Source organism: Bos mutus, chromosome 2 (assembly GCF_027580195.1).
Source record: "Bos mutus isolate GX-2022 chromosome 2, NWIPB_WYAK_1.1, whole genome shotgun sequence".
In the NCBI taxonomy this organism is placed as follows: Eukaryota; Metazoa; Chordata; class Mammalia; order Artiodactyla; family Bovidae; genus Bos; species Bos mutus.
This window is the reverse complement of record NC_091618.1, coordinates 14,997,260-15,016,925: the sequence shown is the minus strand read 5'-3', so window position 1 is coordinate 15,016,925 and position 19,666 is coordinate 14,997,260. Positions and strand designations below refer to the sequence as shown.

Genomic DNA, 19,666 nt, shown 5'->3' with positions numbered 1-19,666 from the left:
CCAGGGATCAAACCCAGGCCTCCGCATTGCATGTGGATTCTTTACCATCTGAGCCACCAAGGAAGCGATGGATTAGAACAACTAACTCTCAAAACACTAAGATGCAATGACAAAAGACAGTGTTAGTCATGTAATGCAAAGCTGCAATCAAGCATAGAGCTGAGGAAAAAAGATACAACCTCCTGTTAGCAAGGTATAGCAAAGTGAAGACTACCTACTCCACAGAGAGAGAAAGCATTTCGAAAAATTCAAGGTTAGTAAGGAAATAACTAACTTCATAGAGCCACACAAAAACTGAGTAAGCTAAAGACCAAAAAGAATCAGCTAGATCTGGCAATCTTTGCTCATGCTGATCACACTGTACTGAGTGTCTGTGGATGAGATCGTGAATTTATTATTGCTCCAAGTAGCCTGACTTGTGTACCTTGGTATAATTTTCATTGTATGCAATTCACAAAGCTCCTCGAAGTAACCCAAACAAAACAAAGAGAAAAAAACCAGAAAACTGGGATTAGGGGGTTATAGTCAATTTTAGCCTTATCTGTACTACTGAAAAAATTTAATATCTGTAATCAAATTTTTAAAAAAATCTCACTGTAAGGAAGCACATATGACACAACCTAAAAAAATAGCTTTGCTAATTGAAAAGGCCCATGGAAAGATACTGCCATCTCCTGGCAACAAGAGAATAGACTGAAAAGGTAACCCAAATCTGCAACCTCTATAAAATTTTTTCACCAAGGACAGATATATGCAAGTTGGGAGAAATGTTTAAATGACTTTCTATAGATGTATCTTAACATTTTTGTTAAAATTATTCTAACTTCCTATGCCTGTGACCAGGCTTCCCCACACATACGAAAAGAAATCTTACATTTATACAGTGCTTTCACTAAAGTCTTTTTCTTTCTTAAAAATAACCCTATGAGGCAGCAGAGAAGGCATCATTAGCCTTTTTATTGACCAAAAAACTGAAGTCATTTGATTTGTCCAAGGTCACATAGTTATTGGTAGTTCCAGAACTTCAAGTATGCTTACTGAAGGCGCAGGGCTTTTTTCCCACACTAAGGAGAAACTCAGGAGAAGAAGAAAGCAACTGAATTGAACCAACAAAAAACAGAATATTTCACTATGTCCTTACCTCGTTTTGGCTTGCAGAACAGGAATGACTTTGCCTAGTCTTTTTTCATGGACCTTTAGCTTCCCAGAATCCTTGTCAAGAACATCCTGCTTTTTTCAGAGCAAGGAAAGATGGCCTTAGTTATAAGAAAATAACTGAAAATAGTACTTATGGAAATATTCTTGAACTAAAGGTTATACAAGCATACTTGTGAACTTTACTGTACCAGGTACCAACACAGGTGCTTTAAATGAGATAATGATAGTAATCTCAAGAAAAAAGTAGAATAGTAAAATCATCTTATTCAATAAATGGTTAATTTTATATAAGTTACTATGATTATTTTATTAATTTTCAATATACTATAAAGTACTACTTACTCCAATTTACAGATAAGAAATTGTGAGGAAACAGAGAAGCTAAATAATTTGCCCAAGGACACAGTGCTAGTTAGGCTTCAAACCCCAATTTATCTGAATACAAAGCTCTATTACATAGTTTCATTCCTCTCTTCACCTTGAAAAACATACTTACCTTGCTGGATGAACTGGAAACTGGTAACTTCATTTCAAAACTTGATTTATATGATCCATTTCTCCTGGATGACCCTGTATTAGGAGTCTCTGAATGGTCCAAGATCTGAGAGAATACAGGCGTAGCTTTCTTACTGTCGGACATATTTTTATCAGAGACAGTATGCTGAAAATTACTGTTTGAAGAAGGGAGTGGGGGCCCATCAGAGGCAGAGTTATCGGGGCTGATCCCTTCAGATTCTGTGCAAAGTGTGCTCTCGTTTGGGCTAAGATCATCTTCTCTCATCTCTTCCCCAAGGGAGGAGGGTTTTTCAGTAACTCTGGATGTAACTTTGGACACGTAAGTCTTGTCCTTATCAAGTGCAACATCACAAACTGTTGGATCAAATGGTGCAACTGTAACTTTTATAAGATTCTTTTCTAGTGCAAAGCGTCTGTTCAACGATTTAGCAGGAGTTGGTCCATGACCAACTGATGTAGTTAGTTGAGGTAGTTTGAATGTGTCAGGGGTCTCAGCTTCTGGTCCCATGTTGTACGGTGAATCTTTCTCTTGGGGAGTGTCAAGTGGAATTTGACTCCCTTTCTCTCCCTTCTCAACATTCCTGCTGTCATCACTAGGCAACCCTCCTCCCCAAGGAAAGTGCTCATTTGATAGGTCATCATCCTTCAAGAGTTCCTGAATCTGTTCCTCTGTGAAACTGAAATGGCCATCATCTTCTCCATCAGATAGCTCCAGCAAGGAGTCATCCAATTCATCCTCATCCAAGGAACTCCAAGAAAAAGGAGCATTGTCTTTAGGCAAGAGAGAGGTACCAGAAGACTGTTCAGAGGGCACTAGTGAGCACATCATATCTGGAGAAATAAGAGGCAGTTTCACTGAGAACAGGAAATACCCTTTTATCAACTCCAATCTGCTTTAGAGAGTTATGGTGTCTTAGTATTTCAAATTCTTTGCACTATGATTTGTAACATGAGAAAGTTTTAAGATATTTAACTTTACCAGAATCATGGAAATAGGTATCAGAACAATGAGATTTTTTTTTCCTATCAAAGTGGCAAAAATTAAAATGACAAGATAATCTATTTTGGTGAGAATGTGAGAAATAAGGATTCTCACATACTATCAGTGAGAGTGTAAGTCAGTACAATATTTTGTAGAGAGTAATTTGGCCATAGCATCTGACTCAGCAATTTCACTTCTGGAAATTTACCTTGCAGAAATACCTGTACAAAGACACACAGATACAGTTACAAAGGTGTTCAAAGCAGCATTATTCAGAACATCCAAATATTGGAAACAAGCTAGATGTCCATCCCCAGACTGTTCACTAAAATCATGGTGCATTCATCTTATGGAATACTTTACAATTATTTAAAAACAATGAAGTGGATCTGTATGTACTATCACTGGAATAATATTTATAACATACAACAAAACAAATACATACATATAAAATGTTTGGATTTTCACAGTGTATACTTTTTAGAAAACACACAGGTATTACTTTTGAAATTTAAAAAGAAACAACTGTATGCATACAAGAAGAAAAAAAATTGTCTTTCATACTGTGTGGAGCTGCTGGTGTGATCTCTGCCTTTGCCACGAGACCAAATGGAAAAAGGGTTCAGCTCCTGCTAGCTGTTCCTTTCAGGAGACTTGTCAAAATGATTGACTCCCACCTTCCTGCAGGCACAAAGAAAATTAGAGGATCTTCTCATCACTTTCAACTCTGCTAATTACAAAGTCAACTGCATTATGCTTTAAGGCGCTCCATCTATTAATTTCGATCTTGATTTTTTAAAATACCACAAAGTTGGATTCTGAGTCAAGAACATCAAAGAAAAATCTTTAGAGGAAAAATTATGCAACTTAAGGAACTAGTTTTCTTCCTCCCAACAATTTATACTTTCTTAATATCATTCACTCTAGTAGGATGAGCATGGTCTTGAGAGTCTAAAGACCTAGGCTACAGTCCTGGTTCTGTCACTAACTAGTTGTGATAATTTGGGCAAACCATTTAACCAGGGACTTGTTTCCTCATTTAAAAAATATAGAAGGGACAGAGAACTGGGATTAGGTGATGTCTAAGATTCCACCAAGATCCAAAAGTTGTAGTCATGACCATACATACAAAAACCTCATTTTCAATACATACATAAACACAAAGAACAGGTCTAGAAAAACACAACACAAAATTGATGATTATAATAGCCTGCAGGGGCATCAAGAGAGGGACAAGGGGAGACTTCACTATTTTACTTGATATTTATATATACTTGTGTAATTAAAAATTAGGTCTTAAGTAGCTAATGACGGACCTGATCTCTCATTATTTTCTACATGGCAAAAGTGATAGAAAATTTGGAAAATTCTTATAGCCTTTTAACTGTAAATTCTTCCCCACTCCACTTCCCTCTCTAAATTTTAGTTTTGGCTCATGCATTCTTTCAGAAAACATTTTCTGAGCTACTATCAACACACATGACTGAGCTAGATAGTACGTCTCTACATGACTTCTAATAAATAAAGATATGGATTCCACCCTCAAGGAATGTATAATCTTCTAATAGAGACAACACTCAAGTTATGCACCAATATGAGAAAACACAAAATGGTTTGGGCAATAAAGCACTAGAGAACTACCTGAAGTAATGTATGTTAACTAAACTCATTGTTGCAATCATCTTGCATTATAGGCGTATGTCAAGTCATGTTGTAAACCTTAAACCAATACAATGTTAGTCAGTCGTGTCCAACTCTTTGCAACGACTCTTTGCAACTCCATGGATTGTAGCCCACCAGGCTCCTCTGTCCATGGGATTCTCCAGGCAAGAATACTGGAGTGGGTTTCCATTTCCTTCTCCAGGGGATCTTCCCAAACCAGGGATCGAACCTGGGTCTCCTGCATTACAGGCAGATTCTTTACTGACTGATCCACCAGGGAAGCCCCAAACTAATACATTGTTATATGGGAATTATATCTCAATAAAATAGGGGAAAATTAAAAAAAAAAAAAAAAAAAGCCTTGCTCATCTTAGAAATTAGATAAATGGGACAAAAAGGGAAAAACTATTAAGCACCCATACTATAAACTACGCACTGAGAGACACATTTTACAACTCTAACTCATGTAACTCTGTAACACAGGTCTTATCAAAGAAACTAAACTGTTATAGTTAAACTTAAGAATTGCTATGACTTTTTATCTTATTTTACCAATTTTTTAGCAATCGTGGAAGAGTTCTAGGCACCAGGCTTCCCAGGTGGCCCTAGGGGTAAAGAATCTGCCTGCCTATGCAGGAGATGCAAGAGAGAGATGCTGGTTGGATCCCTGAGTCAGGAAAATCCCCTGGAGTAGGAAATGGGAACCCACTCCAGTATTCTTGACTGGGAAATCTTATGAAGAAAGGAGCCTGGCGGGCTATAGACCATGGGGCCACAAACAGCTGGACACAGTTGAGTGACTGAACACACACTCTAGGCACTGAAGCAGGTGTCTCTATGAAGAAAAAAGTAATTTTTCTGCCCAGTGACTGGGTTATAGAGTAAAGTTATTTCTTCAGGCAGCAATAGAAAAAAGGTTTACTTTTGAAAAATGTTTCCTTTACTTAATAAAGTTTGTGCTTATCAAGCACAAGTATGACAGACACTGGGGTTAAGTAGCCATTTTCTGAGAAGTCACTACCACCGTCCTACTCCTTCCAAAAGTCTAGTTCTGGGAGTTCCCAGGCAGTCCAGTCAGGTAAGGATTCTGCGCTTCCACTGCAGGGGGCTTCCACTGGAGGGAGCATGGGATCCCACACATTGTGCGATACAGCCAAAAAACCCAAAAAACAAAGGGTCTAGTCCAAGCACTTGCTTAACCAAATGAAGAATTCGATACATTTTCACTCTTGGGAAACTAAAGTTCAGAGGCATTTAAGGTACAGAGTATACAGAACTAATATGCTAGAACAAGGATCCAAACCCAAGTCTAACTTCAAAGGCAATGTTTTTTCTTGCTTTTTCTACCATCCTTGTGATAGACTTGCCCGGAGTCAGTCAGCAAATGGCAATCTTCTACATTCAGTAACTCTAATATACTATGAAGGATGCAGACATCAGAGGGCTTGTAGTCCCTTGGCAAAAATGATTTAAGCCACTGTATTACGCACAGGCTCTGCTTGATTTCCCAAGTGGAATGGAAGAATGTAGGAATGACCTGTGAATGTGGTCAAACCTCAATGGGAAAAAAAATCATTGCTTGCTAACTTTACTGTGCACACACAGGACCAACAGTCTCCATAACCACCGAAAGCTTCAATTCCTTTGCCACATGACATCCAGAGGCACAGAGCCAGCTCTTCTGAGCTTTCCTCACAGAATGCTCCAATAGGTCTAACTTTGCTCTAAATTTGTATGCTCTTAAAAAAATAAATAAATAAATAAATTTGTATGCTCTTAGCATGCAAAACAATATCATAAACATATATTTAACTTGCACAAATCATTCTCTTCACAATTTTATTACCTCATTAAAATTTTTTTATAATAATTGAAAACATATGCAAAAACAACATAATAATGAATACCCACATACCCATCGCCCAGCCCCAACAACTATCAACCCGTTGCTAATCTTGCCCCATCCACTTTCCCCTTTACCAGATTATTTTGAAGCAAATCCCAGGCATCACATCATTTCATCTGTAAATAACAAAAATTCCTTATCATAAAATATCCAGTTCATATTTCCAGCTATTTTTAAAATGTCAAATTTAAAAAAAAAACAAAAACAGTATCCAAGTAAGGTCCATACATTAAAGTCAGCTGATAAATCTTGTATTTTAATCTACAGATTCCCATCTTTTTTTCTAGCAATTTGCTAAAGAAACAATAACGTAAACTGTGTATGGATACAAACATGGATATATTATAAAATTATAAAAACATGCCATTTCAAGATAGTGATTACTTCTGGTGGTGAGGAGGGAAGAGGAATGGTAAGGGGGCGTGAGTAGCTTCAATTCTTTTTGTAATGTTTTATTTCTTTAAAAATCACTAACAGGAAAAGACCTAAAACAATAAAGCTGAGTGGGGGTTTAATAGTACTCATTATTATGTTATATGGTGTAACTGTAACTTTTATATGCTTGAAATATTTACTAATAAAACCATTTTAAAATTAAGAAGCCAGTGGGGAAACAATGATTACATTTTGAAGTTTCAAATGTCCTCTCAAGTAAAATAGGGACCATCATAGTACCTACCTCATAAGGTTGTTGTAAGAATTATAAATGAGATTATGAATACAAAAGCACTTAGCATACTACAGGCACAATGTAAAAGATAATAAAGTGAAGTTCCACAAAGACGGCCTTAGTATTTGCCTGTCTGCCATTCTACCATCACCTGCCTTTCCTGGCACTTGCTTTGTAGTAATCTTAAATACGAAGATCCTGGGACTTCCTTAGCAATCCAGTGGTTAAGACTCCATGCTCCCAAAGCAGGGGGCTCGGGGTTCAAACCCTGGTTAGGAAACTAAGATCCCACATGCCACCACCAAAAAAAAAAATTTTTAATAAAATATGAAAATCGTATTTTTAAAGGAAAAATATATTTCCCATCTCCCGTTTCTCTCTTAATTCTCTGTGACCCTATTCTGTCCTTCCATGTCTCTCTCATCTGTCCACCCCCTTCTTCACACTTCAGTTTACCACCCCCTCGCTCTGTTCTCTAACCTGGTTGCAACCTCAGAAACTAGCTCCCTTTCTATTTTTATCGTACCTAAGAAAACCTATTGCCTTAAAACACAAAGCCTTATATTATTCAGGCCACTAAAACTGCAACACCAAACACAACCTCATACCCCTTTCAAGGCTCTAAAACCAAGACCATTACCAAGCTGGATCTGACAGGTTTGGCCAAGGGCAAGGATTATTTCCAAAAGACCCATTGATCTTTGAGCTTTGATTTCCAACCTTTCCTATGTGCAATACGTGTGAGACATACAGCATTAAAGACACTCGGTAGCCTTTATCACTCCATGAAACGGGCATAAAGTTTAAGCGAAATTAAACTGAACTGCAATTATCTGTAAGAATTCTGCAGACACTGCAGGAAAGAAAAACAACTCGGGCTGCAAATCTCTGCTTTAGGTAACGGCTCACTTAGATAAGGGTGCCAGGACTTTCCTCCCACAGAAACCAAATACTACTCAGCCGAAGCAACAGGTTTCTTTTTAAAAAGAAAATGTTTTTTAAATGATTTAGACAGGATTGCTAAAGCTTGAAGCCTCTAACAAACCCATCAAACTGGAAATTAGGTTGGGGCAGCAGATGGGCAATTCAATTACTTCCTCTCCCGGGCCCACCAGGCGGTGCCAAGTGCCCGCTCTCCTGCCCTGGAAGGAACTGGTGGCACCTCCGATCCTCGAGTGCTTGATCGCAGTTCGCCCAACGCAGGATACGGCTTGGCCGCCCCCAGCTCTTCCTAAGAAGCTCTATTGGCGCCGTACTGCACTGCCCTGCGGGCAGGGCCTTCGCACTCCCCTCCTCCCCCAAAGACCAAGAATTCCCGCCTCTCCGCGGAAGGCGGGAGCAGCTCGGGGCTTGCTTCCCATTCCCCCAGCAGGAGCCAAAGCAGCCCCTCAGCAGAGCGGCGCGGTACACCCTCACCCTGCGGATGGCTGCCCGTCCCACACCTCCACTCTCCCCTGGGGCGGGCCACCCTCTCTCCGCTGCCTACCCGCCCGCAAGGCGCGGCCGGAAAGACAGCAATTTTTTGCCTAGCAACACCCTCCCCGCCTCGGGGCAGGGGACAGAGGCAACCCCCACCGCCACCTCCCCACCCCCACCGGGCACAGAAAACGGACGTCGTTCGCCCCTCTCGGGTAACCAGACGGCACCCTTTGCCTGGGCAGGGTGAGGGGCATCTACCGTCCGCCGACGTGAATGGGGGGGGGGCACAGACACTCCCCCCTCCCGCCGCCATCACCTCAGAAACGAAAACGAGCCCTTCTCCCAGCAGGGTGAAGGCCTCAACCCCTCAACGGGGCGGACGGCATGCGCGGCCCTCTGGAGAAGCAACAGGCGCCCCCCTCCCCCTCCCAGCCGAGGCTCGCCGACCACCGCTCCTCCCTCAGCTGTTCACCTCCGGAAGCCGGGCCAAAGCCTAGGCGAACGACTGCGCATCACTCCGCCCCCTGCGCCATCTTATCGCCCCCTCCCCGACCTCCCCCACCCCGAGGGTGCCGGGCCAGCGCCAGGGGGAGGGCAAACAGGCAATGATTGGCAGGAAACCGCCCCGCCTCTCAGAGGGTTGCGCCCGGCGCAGGCGCCGAAACCCCGCCCTCCACACCGCCTACCCCCACCTACGGGCTCCATCCCTTTTCGTTTCATCGACCCGCTCGACACTTGGCTGTTCCTGGCTGCTGGTAGGAGGAGAAGGGTGCAGGCGGATCAAGCCGAGCGACGAGTTGAGCTGATGCAACCTAACCTGGACCCGCGTGACAGTTTCCGGCACGCGGCAGCGGCGGCGGCTGCGACCGAGAAAGGGGCCTGGGTGCCGGGCTAACCGCTGGAGACTGCAGCGACAGAGCCATGGGGGACTCTCTGAGCCCTGAAGAGAAGCTAAGCCTTATCACCCGGAACCTGCAGGTCGGGCTTCGGGGTTGAAAGTGCGCGGTTGGGGGACTGGGGGCCGGAGGTCCAAGTGATCCTTAGCACCTCTTACGGGGTCCTAAGTAAGAGGTGGGGACCCGGGATTCCGCGCCGAGGCAGCTCGGAGAGAGATTGCAGTCCCTGCTGCCGGTTGGTCAGTCAATCCATCACTACAGAAATCACAGTAGTCACACTTCCTGAGTGCCATTACTTGTGTTGAGCCAGGCTTTGAATCCACGCCACCCACCCTATTATGTGCCAGGCGCGGTGCTAAGGTGCTGGGGGGTACGTCAGGACCCTACCCTCCCAGAGCATGTCTGGAGGAAATCAGACGTTTGCAAGGACCCAGGATCCAGACATTTAATTAAGTCGAAACTAGTGCTGAAAGGTGCTTTACGCGGAGATCTTTATTAAAAGGAAGTTAGGAGGAAGGCTGCGGAGAGTGTTCAGGGAAGGCTGAGAAATAACCTCTAAACTGCCCTGAGGGATACGGATCACCTCTTCACTTTACCTATGTTTTGCTGGTTCCAGAAACTGCAGTAGTAAAAGTTAACCAGGATAATGGGGGTTAAAAACGCATCAGGTAGAATAGAGGGAACCCAGGTCAAGAGCCAGAGGGGAGAAAGAACTCTGTGGTTCTGAGAGAAGGCTAAGTTGGAGTAAAGGAAGCAAAGTGCAGATCAAGCACTTAGAAAATATTTACATTGCTCATTCTCTTGACTCTCTCAGGCCTCTGTTGTCACATCATCTGTGGCCTTTATTTAAATAACAAACCCCTGCCACCAAAACTGCCTCATCCCTTGCTGCTGCTGCTGCTAAGTCGCTTCAGTCGTATCCGACTCTGTGCGACCCCATAGACGGCAGCCCACCAGGCTCTCTGTCCCTGGGATTCTCCAGGCAAGAACACTGGAGTGGGTTGCCATTTCCTTCTCCAGTGCATGAAAGTGAAAAGTGAAAGTGAAGTTGCTCAGTCGTGTCCGACTCCTAGTGACCTCATGGACTGCAGCCTACCAGGCCCCTCCGTCCATGGGATTTTCCAGGCAAGAGTACTGAAGTGGGTTGCCATTGCCTTCTCCAACTTTATTGTATAGATATTTACTCTACCTTTTTTTGTTATTTCTCCATAGAACTGATCACAATCTGACAATATGGTACATTTTTCTAGTTTGTTTAGGAGGAGCAGGCAAAGACCAGGTCATGAGGGTGGTGTTGGCGATGTTTGACAGTGGGGTTTATTCTGAAGGCAGTTTTTCTCTTTTTATAAGATACAATTCACATACCATAAAATCCACCCTTTTAAAGTGTGTGGGTCAGTGAGTTTTGATGTAGTCATATGGTGTTCAATTACCATCATTATTTAATTCCAGAGCATTTTCTTCATCAAAAATAGCCTGTACTTATTACTAATCACTGTTCAGTCTTCGCCTCTCCCCAGTCCTATGGAACCACTGATCTGCTTTCTGTCTCTAATTTGCCTATTCTAGGCATTTCATATAAATGGAATCACAGTATGTGGACTTTTATGTCTAGCTTCTTTCACTAAGCTTAATGTTTCCATGTTTCATCCATGTTGTTACACTTACCAGAACTCTGTTCCTTATTACAGCTGAATAATATCCCATTATATATTGGATTCCTGGATCGGAAAGATCCCCTGGAGAAGGGTATGGCAACCCACTCCAGTATTCTTGCCTGGAGAATTCCATGGACAGAGGTGCCTGGCAAGCTACAGTCCATGGGGTCACAAAGAGTTGGACACAATTGAGCAACTAATACTACTTTTATATGAATATACTACATTTTATTTCTCCGTTTGTCAGTTTATGGACCTTTGAGTTATTTTCACTCATAACTTGATCTTTTTTTTTTTGTCCACACCACACAGCATGTGGGATTTTTTTCCAACCAGATATTGAACCCACGTCCCTTGCAGTGGAAGCATGGGGTCTTAACCACTGAACCAGAGAAGTCCCATTCTCATAACTTCATCTTAACCAGAGATTCTTGCATGCTTCGCCTTAGCCAGATTCTTTGTTTCCTAGCCTCTCTCCATAAGGAGAGGTTAGGGAGAAACAACACACAAAGCTAGTAGCATTGATTTACTCAGGTTTTAAAGATTAAGTGATACGACCTTTTTTGAGTAGTAAAAACTCCAAGTGTCTGCATAGTCAGGGGCTTGAAGGATGCAGGATCAGCCTCGCAACTGGCTTGGAACATACGATTTTAACAAGTCCTGCTAATAGATATTAAACCAGCAAAACAATTTTTGTCTTTCATGACTTCCAATAGTTTCCCCAAACCATCACCTGAAGAAACACTAAAATCTCTTGTCACAGCATACTAGCCTGTTGGGCTTCCCTGGTGGCTCAGCGGTGAAGAATCTGCCTGCAATGCAGGAGACCTGGGTTCAGTCCCTGGGTTGGGAATATCCCCTGGAGAAGGGAAAGGCTAACCACTCCAGTATTCCGGCCTGGAGAATTCCATGGACTGTATAGTCCATGGGGTCTCAAAGAGTCGGACACGACTGAGCGAACTTTCACTTTCAGTAGCCTATTAGGATTTTTCTAATATTGTCTTAGGGCAAAGGAAATTATTAAATAAACCATTTAAATAGGCAAATGAGTTAATCGAATTTTGTTCTGAAGACCTCTCTGGCTTCCTTTTGCGGTGTGGATTGAAGAAAACGAATAGATTTGGGGGACCTGGTAAGCTATTACAGTTACCTTGGTGTGATCTAATGATGGCCAAGACTTCGTTGGTTGTGTAAAGGTGGAAAGAAGTAGGAGGACTTAAGAGCTGTTTGAGAGTAACTTTTGCAACTCAGTACCATTTACTGCACTAGGGGTGAAACTGTAAGTCAAAAAGATGCCTGGGGAGTGAAGGAGAAAGGTGAAAGCGTGAGTTTAATTTTGAACATGTGATTGAATTAACTGGGTTGATAACAAGTACATGTTCTATATAGGTGTGAGCAGAAGATTTGGTAGTTACTGGGGAGACCTGGGTTCAATCCCTGAGTTGGGAAGATTCCCCTGGAGGAGGGCATGGCAACCCATTCCAGTATTCTTGCCTGGAGAATCCCCATGGACAGAGGAGCTTTGGCGGGCTACAGTCCATGGGGTCGCGAAGACTCGGACACTGAGCGACTAAGCACAGCACACAGCACAGCTCATAAGTAGTAATTGAAGCAACTGAAGAGGATCAGTTACGGAGAATGTAGAGTAAAAAGAGATAGGCCCCAAGGATTGCTAACATTTAAATAATTAGGAAGACAAATAGCTGCAAAGAAATCTGAAAGACAGAAGCCAGAGAAGTAGGAGGAAAACTAAGAGTAAAATAGAGGAAACCCAAAGAGATTTCCATGAAGTGAGGACTAAAAAGTATTCATTCAATTTAGCAACTTGGAGGCCATCTATGATCTTACCAAGAGCATTTTCAGTTGTGTGATGCTGTGTGGAATTCAGACTGGAATGGGAGATAAGGAATGGAGAGCAGAAGAGACACCTTTCAAGAAACTGGCTGTGAAAGGAAGGAGCATGAGCTGAAGGTAGTTGGAGGGGAAGATACGGTTAGGGACAGTCTCCGTTTCCCTAAAGTCACTGTCATTACACCAGAGTGGTACTAGCACCAGCACCAGCTTCCTTTGGTTCTCACTCAGTGCTGAGAGCCTGGCTAGACCTCCCTGCTAACTCTGAGTCTGGACTCAGTGAAACGTACCTTTGTTTTCCTTGTCACAGGGTAAAGGATGAGCAGGTGTTGTTTGGTTACTCAGTTGTGGCTGACTCTTTGGGACCCCATAGACTGCAGCATGCCAGGCTTCCCTGTCTTCACTATCTCCCAGAATTTGCTCAAAGTCATGTCCTTTGAGTCGGTGATGCCATCCAACTGTCTCCTCCTCTGTCGCCCCCTTCTCCTCCTGCCCTCAATCTTTCCTAGCATCAGGGTCTTTTCCAGGAATTGGCTCTTCGAATCAGGTGGCAAAGGATTGATTGGAGTTTCAGTATCAGTCCTTCCAATGAATACTCAGGATTGATTTCCTTTAGGATTGACTGGATCTCATTGCTGTACAAGGGACTCTGAAGAGTCTTTAGCACCACAGTTTGAAAGCCTCAGTTCTTCGGCACTCAGCCTTCTTTACGGTCTGACTCTCATGTTTGTATATGACTGCTGGAAAAGCCATAGCCTTGACTATGTCAGCAAAGTGATGTCTCTGCTTTTTAATACGCAGTCTAGGTTTGTCATAACTTTTCTTCCAAGGAGCATCTTTTAATTTCATGGCTGCAGTCACTTTGGAGTGATCACTGCAGTGATTTTGGAGCCCAAGGAAACAGAGTCTGTCACTGTTTCCATTTTTTTCCTCCATCTATTTGCCTTGAAGTAGTGGGACTGGACAACTGAAGCGACTTAGCAGCAGCAGCAGCAGTGGGACCGGATGCCATGATCTTCGTTTTTTGAATATTGGGTTTTAAGCCAACTTTTTTACTCTTCTTTCACCTTTATCAAGAAGTTCTTTAGTTCCTCTTTGCCTTCTGCTGTTAGGGTGGTATAATCTGCATATCTGAGGTTATTGGGTTGAGTGAGGTGGGACACTGCCATTAAAGCAGCTCTTCTGCTTCCACTACAGGAGGTTCTCGGGGAAGAGAAGCTGAAGGAGATACTGAAGGAGCGGGAACTTAAAGTTTACTGGGGGACAGCAACTACAGGCAAGCCACATGTGGCTTACTTTGTGCCCATGTCTAAGATCGCAGACTTCCTGAAAGCAGGATGTGAGGTAAGAACTAATATTATAAACCGGGCAGTTGCCCTTGAGCAACGGCCAAAAGAGAGACTTACTCGCTTGTTTGGAGGTACTTGAACAAATTCACATTTTGGTGACCCCTTTTATCTTTTCTGTCCAGGTAACGATTCTGTTTGCGGACCTGCACGCATACCTGGATAACATGAAGGCTCCGTGGGAGCTTCTAGAACTTCGAACCAGCTATTATGAGAATGTGATCAAGGCAATGCTGGAGAGCATTGGGGTGCCCTTAGAGAAGCTCAGGTTCATCAAAGGCACTGATTACCAGCTCAGCAAGTAAGTGCTCCACCCTCCTCGCGGGTCTGGTGCTTCTAGTTACCGCCTGGGGAGTCAAGGCACTCTAAATTTGGATTCGAAGGTGCTGGGCTCTCCTTGTTAAGAACCATTAAAAATTGTATACACTTTGTCCTTTTAATTCATCTATCAAAAATCTACTGACTAGTAAATGCCTAGGTACCATACTATTTGCTGGGAATATAAAAGTCACCACAACAAAGTCTTTGGCCTTGTAGACCTCACAGCATATGGGAAAGTGGCAGCCTCCCTTTCTCCTTCCAGACTCAGCAAATAGTAATAAAAGAAATGTGAAAAAAAATCACATTTGTAACATCAGCATTCATATAATTTTTTGCTCTAATTTTTAAAAAATTATTTATTAGGCTCTGCCAGGTCTTAGTTGCAGCATGCAGGATCTTTAGTTGTGGCATGCCGGATTTAGTTCCCCGATCAGAAATCGAACCCAGGTCCCTCCATTGGGATTACGGAGTCTCAGCCACTGGACCGCCAGGAAAGTCCCTGTGCCCTAATTTTTTAGCTTCCAGTTTCCTAAGTAATCCTCCCTGCCCACTGCCTCATAGTCTCCACATTATTTTTTTAATCTTTCAAATAAGCCATGTATCTCTATAATGGTCACTTTTACATTTAAACCCTTAGACCAACTTTTTAAAAGGTAAGCATTGTTCTATCCTATTTCACAGATACGGAAAGGGATTCAGATTTAACTTTCCCAAGTTCATGCAGCTAGTAAGTGTAAAGGCCATGATGTGAACTCAGATCTCTTGCTTACAAGTTGATTTTTATTTCATCTAACGTAATTTTCTTTATATTCCCCACTGTTGGACATGTAGAGTTTTAAATAAAGCGTATACCTCAGAGATATTGCAGGTTTGGTTCTAGACCACCTCAGTAAAGGGAATGTCACAATAAAGTGAGTCACATGAATATTTTAATTTCCTAGTGCATATAAAAATATATGAAAATATGTGTTGGACTTCCCTGGTGGTCCAGTGGTTAATACTCCCTGCTTCCACTACAGGGGGAATGGGTTCAATCCCTGGTCAGGGAAGTTCTGCATGCTGCAACTACGTGTGGACAAAAATAATAAATAAAAGTTATGTTTATGCAGTACTATAGTCTGTTAAGTGTGCAATAGCATTATGTCTAAAAAAGCAGTGTGTGTGCCTTAATTCAGAAATACTGTGTTGTTAAAAAATGCTAACCATCATCTGAGCCCTTGGTGAGTCATAATTTTTTAGCTGGTGGAGGGTCTGTCCTCAGTGTTGATGAATGGCAACCGATCAGGGTGGTGGTCGCCAAAGGTTGTGATGACTATGGCAGTTTCTTAAGACAACAATGGAGTTTGTCACATCAATTAAGTCTTTCACAAACAATTTCTCTGTAATTTGTGATGCCTTGTGATAGCATTTTACCCACAGCAGAACTTCTTTCAAAGTCGCAATTAGTCCTCTCAAACCCTGCCACTGCTTCATCAACTAAGTTGATACAATATTCTAAATCTTTGGTTGTCTTTTCAACAGTCTCCATTGCATCTCCACCAGGAGTAGTTTCTATCTCAAGAATCCACTTTCTCTGCTCATCCGTAAGAAGCAACTTCTCATCCATTTAAGTTCTATCATGAGATTGCAGCAGTTTGGGTTCCACTGCTAATTCTAGTTCTCTTGCTCTTTCCATTATATCTACAGTTACTTCCTTCACTGAAGTTTTGAACCCTTCACTTCCACCTGTGAAAATTGGAAGCAATTTCTTCCAAATCCTTGTAATGTTGATATTTTGCCCACTTCCCATGAATGACAAGTTTTGTTGCATTTCTAAAATTATGAGACTTTAATGTTGAAATTACTGTTTGAGCCACAGGCTGCAGAATGGATATTGTGTTAGCAGGCATGAAAATAATGCCAATCTCATTGTACACCTCAATCAGAGCTCTTGGATGACCAGATGCATTGTCAATGAGCAGTAATGTTTTGAAAAGAATCTTTTTCTGAGTTTTTGTTGTTCAGTTGCTCAGTTGTATCCCACTCTTTGTGATCCCACAGACTGCAGCATGCCAGGCTTCCCTGTCCTTCACCATCTCCCAGAGCTCGCTCAAACTCATGTCCATTGAATCGGTGACACCATCCTACCATCCAAGCATCTCGTCTTCTGTCGTCCCCTTCTCCTCCTGCCTCAGTCTCTCCTAGTGTCAGGGTCTTTTCCAGTGAGTCAGTTCTTCACATCAGGTGGCCAAAGAATGGAGCTTCAGCTTCAGCATCAGTCCTTCCAGTGAGTATTCAGGACTGATTTCCTTTAGGCTTGACTGGTTTGATCTCCTTGCAGTCCAAGGGACTCTCAAGAGTCTTCTCCAACACCACGGTTCACAAGGCTCAATTCTTCAGAGCTCAGCCTTCTTTATGGTCCAGCTCTCACATCCATATGTGACTATTGGAAAAACCATGGCTTTGACCACGCAGACCTTTGTCTACAAAATAATGTCTGTGCTTTTTAATATGCTGCCTAGGTTTGCCATAGCTTTTCTTCCAAGGAACAAGCGTCTTTTAATTTCGTGGCTGCAGTCACCATCTGCAGTGTTTTTGGAGCCCAAAAGAATAAAGTCCGTCATTGTTTCCCCATTTGCCATGAAATGGTGGGACTGGATGCCATGATCTTGGTTTTTTGAATGTTGAGTTTTAAGCCAGCTTTTTCACTCTCCTCTTTCACCTTCATCAAGAAGCTCTTTAGTTCCTCTTCACTTTCTGCCATAAGGATGGTGTGGGCTTAAAATATTCAGTAAACCATGCTGTAAACAGATGTGCTTTCATCCAGGTTTTGTTGTTCCATTTATAGAGGACAGGCAAAATAGATTTAACATAATTCTTAAGGGCCTTGGATTTTTGAAATGATGAATGAGCATTAGCTTCAACGTAAAGTTGTTAACTGTATTCCCCCTAACAAGACAGTCACCCTGTCCTTGAGGCTTTGCAGTCTGGCACTGACTTTTCTCTAGCTATGGAAGTCCTAGATGGCATCTTCCAATATAAGGTGTTTCGTCTGCACTGAAAACCTGTTGTTTGATGGAGCCACCTTCGCTAATTTTCTTATCTAGATCTTCTAGATGACTTGCTGCAGCTTCTGTATCAGCACCTGCTTCTTCACCTTGCACTTTAATGTTATGGCTTCTTTTCTCTTAAACCTCATGAAGTCTGAAGTTAACAAAACCCCTATTGATGTTACTATCGCAAAAAAATTATAGTTTGATGAAGGCTCAGATGATGGTTAGCATTTTTTAGCATGTATTTACTAAGGCATGTACATTTTAGTTTTCAGGTATGTACAGTTTTTAGGCATAATGCTATTGCACACTTAATAGAATGCAGCATAGTATAAATATAACTTGAATATGCACTAGGGAACCAAAACTTTATATGACTTACTTTATTGCAATATTCATTTCCTTGTGGTCATCTGGAACTGAACCCACAGTATTCCCAAGGTATGCTTGTAACATGAAAGATCACGTATGACAATAGTGAAGAAATTTGAAATATTGCAAGAGTTAACCAAAATGTGACACAGACATGAAAGGAACAAACACTGTTGGAAAAATGGCACCAGTAGACTTGCTTCATGTGCCGAAAAGTTGCCACAGAAGAAACCCTTCAATTTTTAACAAACAGTATCTGAGGCACAATAAAGTGAAGTGCAGTAAAATGAGGTCTGCCTGTACTAGAAAATTCACCTAGAATGCAGCTCAGAAATGGACAAAAAAGCTTTAAGCATGATTAAGTTATGGATAAGAACTTTTGTTTCCAGCAATCTGACAGACTAGGTACTCTGATCAACCTTCCTGCTGAAAAGTGTTTTTTTAAATGCTGGATAATATATTTTTTAAGCCTTCTAAATGCTCAAATATGGGCTTCCCTAGTGGCTCAGACAGTAAAGAATCTGCCTGCAAGGCAGGAGACCCAGATTCAGTCCCTGGGTTGGGAAGATCCCCTGGAAAAGGGAATGGCTACCCAGTATTCTTTTTTTTTAAATCACAATTTAATCTGGTAACAATAGGTGTGCATGCATGCATGCATGTGTGTGTGCAAAGTCACTTCAGTCATGTTCGACTGTTTGCAGCCCCATGGACTGTAGCCTGCCTGGCTCCTCCATCCATGGGATTCTCCAGGCAAGAGTACTGGAGCGGGTTGCCATTTCCTTCTCCAGGGGATCTTCCCAACCCAGGGATCAAACCCAGGTCTCCTGCTTTAGCAGGCAAGTTCTTTACCACTAGCGCCACCTGGGAAGCCCCAACTCCGGTATTCAGTCAGTCCATGGGGTCGCAAAGAGTCAGACACGGCTGAGCAATGAACACAAGTGTTCAAATAAATCGATTGACAAATTGGTCAAGAATACTCAGTGGCCGGGAACCAAGTGAAGGTGGGAGCACAAAGAGGTTTGTATTTCAGTTAATCTAAGATGTTTTTTTAAATGCTGCTGATTAATCTAATGTGCCTGAATTTTTAATAGTCATCTAGGTTTCAGAGATGCTAAATGTTTAAATAAATATGTCTTAAAATCTATAAAAGATGGTAAGAGGAACACTGAAGACTACACATACCTTGAGGAAACTCCTTGAATTGTATGTACTTGAACTGTAGTTTTCATGGCCTCACAGACCACAGTGGGAAAAAAGGAAAAGGTAAAACTAGAGTATTAGGCCAAGAGGCACAATATTTGAGTTAGTAAGTGTTCCAGAAAAACGAAAAACAGACTCAGAGGGAAGGAAGTCATCAATGAAACGATGTAAGGACAATTAAAGGACATGAATTTCCAGACTGAAAGGGCTCATTGAGTGCCTAATACAGTGAATGAAAATAAACCTACACTGAAGTGCATTATTTTGAAATTTTAAAGCACTGGGAACAAAAAAGTATATGCAAAGGGACAAAAGTCACATACAAAATAATAGCAATCATAATGGTTCTGCACTTCTCCAAAGGGACCCTGAAAACTAAAAGGGGATGAAACAGAGCCATTAAAATTCTGAGGGAAAGGAATTTCCAACCTAAAAATCTGTACCTACACAAACCACCATTCAAGTGTAAAGGCAAAATACCTGAAAATATTTATTGAAAAAAATTATTTTCAAGTTTTTGTTTGCCATTTGTATTTCCTTTTCTATCAATCAAGTGTCTATGCAAGTGTCTTGGCCCATTTTTTTTTCACTTTTTTAAATAAAGTTCCTTGTGTTTTCTAGATGCCAGGTCCTTTGTCATTTATATAGCATGGAGATAGGATAAACAACTGGAACAG

At 42.0% G+C, this 19,666-nt stretch overlaps 3 protein-coding genes across 12 annotated transcripts in view; 2 read left to right on the top strand and 1 right to left on the bottom strand.

The window, feature by feature from the left end:
- S100PBP (S100P binding protein) overlaps nt 1-8,917 on the bottom strand; it is a 33,646-nt gene extending 24,729 nt beyond the window's left edge. The window contains exons 1-6 of one of the 10 annotated variants that reach the window (XM_070384897.1): nt 8,786-8,895; nt 6,299-6,340; nt 3,221-3,337; nt 2,775-2,877; nt 1,655-2,505; nt 1,142-1,230 (exon numbers count right to left, since the gene is read on the bottom strand). In XM_070384897.1, coding sequence (XP_070240998.1) covers nt 1,142-1,230; nt 1,655-2,505; nt 2,775-2,832 — 998 coding nt within the window. In that variant the 5' untranslated portion in view covers nt 2,833-2,877; nt 3,221-3,337; nt 6,299-6,340; nt 8,786-8,895. The other 9 variants (XM_070384924.1, XM_070384905.1, XM_070384909.1 and 6 more) reach the window with 9 other exon arrangements.
- Nucleotides 5,835-9,208, top strand: LOC138984744 (WAS/WASL-interacting protein family member 1-like). The gene is made up of 4 exons (XM_070360284.1): nt 5,835-5,844; nt 7,513-7,551; nt 8,131-8,525; nt 8,660-9,208. Exons 1-4 carry the CDS (start codon nt 5,835-5,837, stop codon nt 9,206-9,208), a joined length of 993 nt encoding a protein of 330 aa, XP_070216385.1.
- YARS1 (tyrosyl-tRNA synthetase 1) overlaps nt 9,086-19,666 on the top strand; it is a 32,241-nt gene continuing 21,660 nt past the window's right edge. The window contains exons 1-3 of the mRNA XM_005906221.3: nt 9,086-9,291; nt 13,916-14,062; nt 14,190-14,365. Coding sequence (XP_005906283.1) covers nt 9,235-9,291; nt 13,916-14,062; nt 14,190-14,365 — 380 coding nt within the window. The 5' untranslated portion in view covers nt 9,086-9,234. The remainder of the gene's footprint in view (nt 9,292-13,915; nt 14,063-14,189; nt 14,366-19,666) is intronic.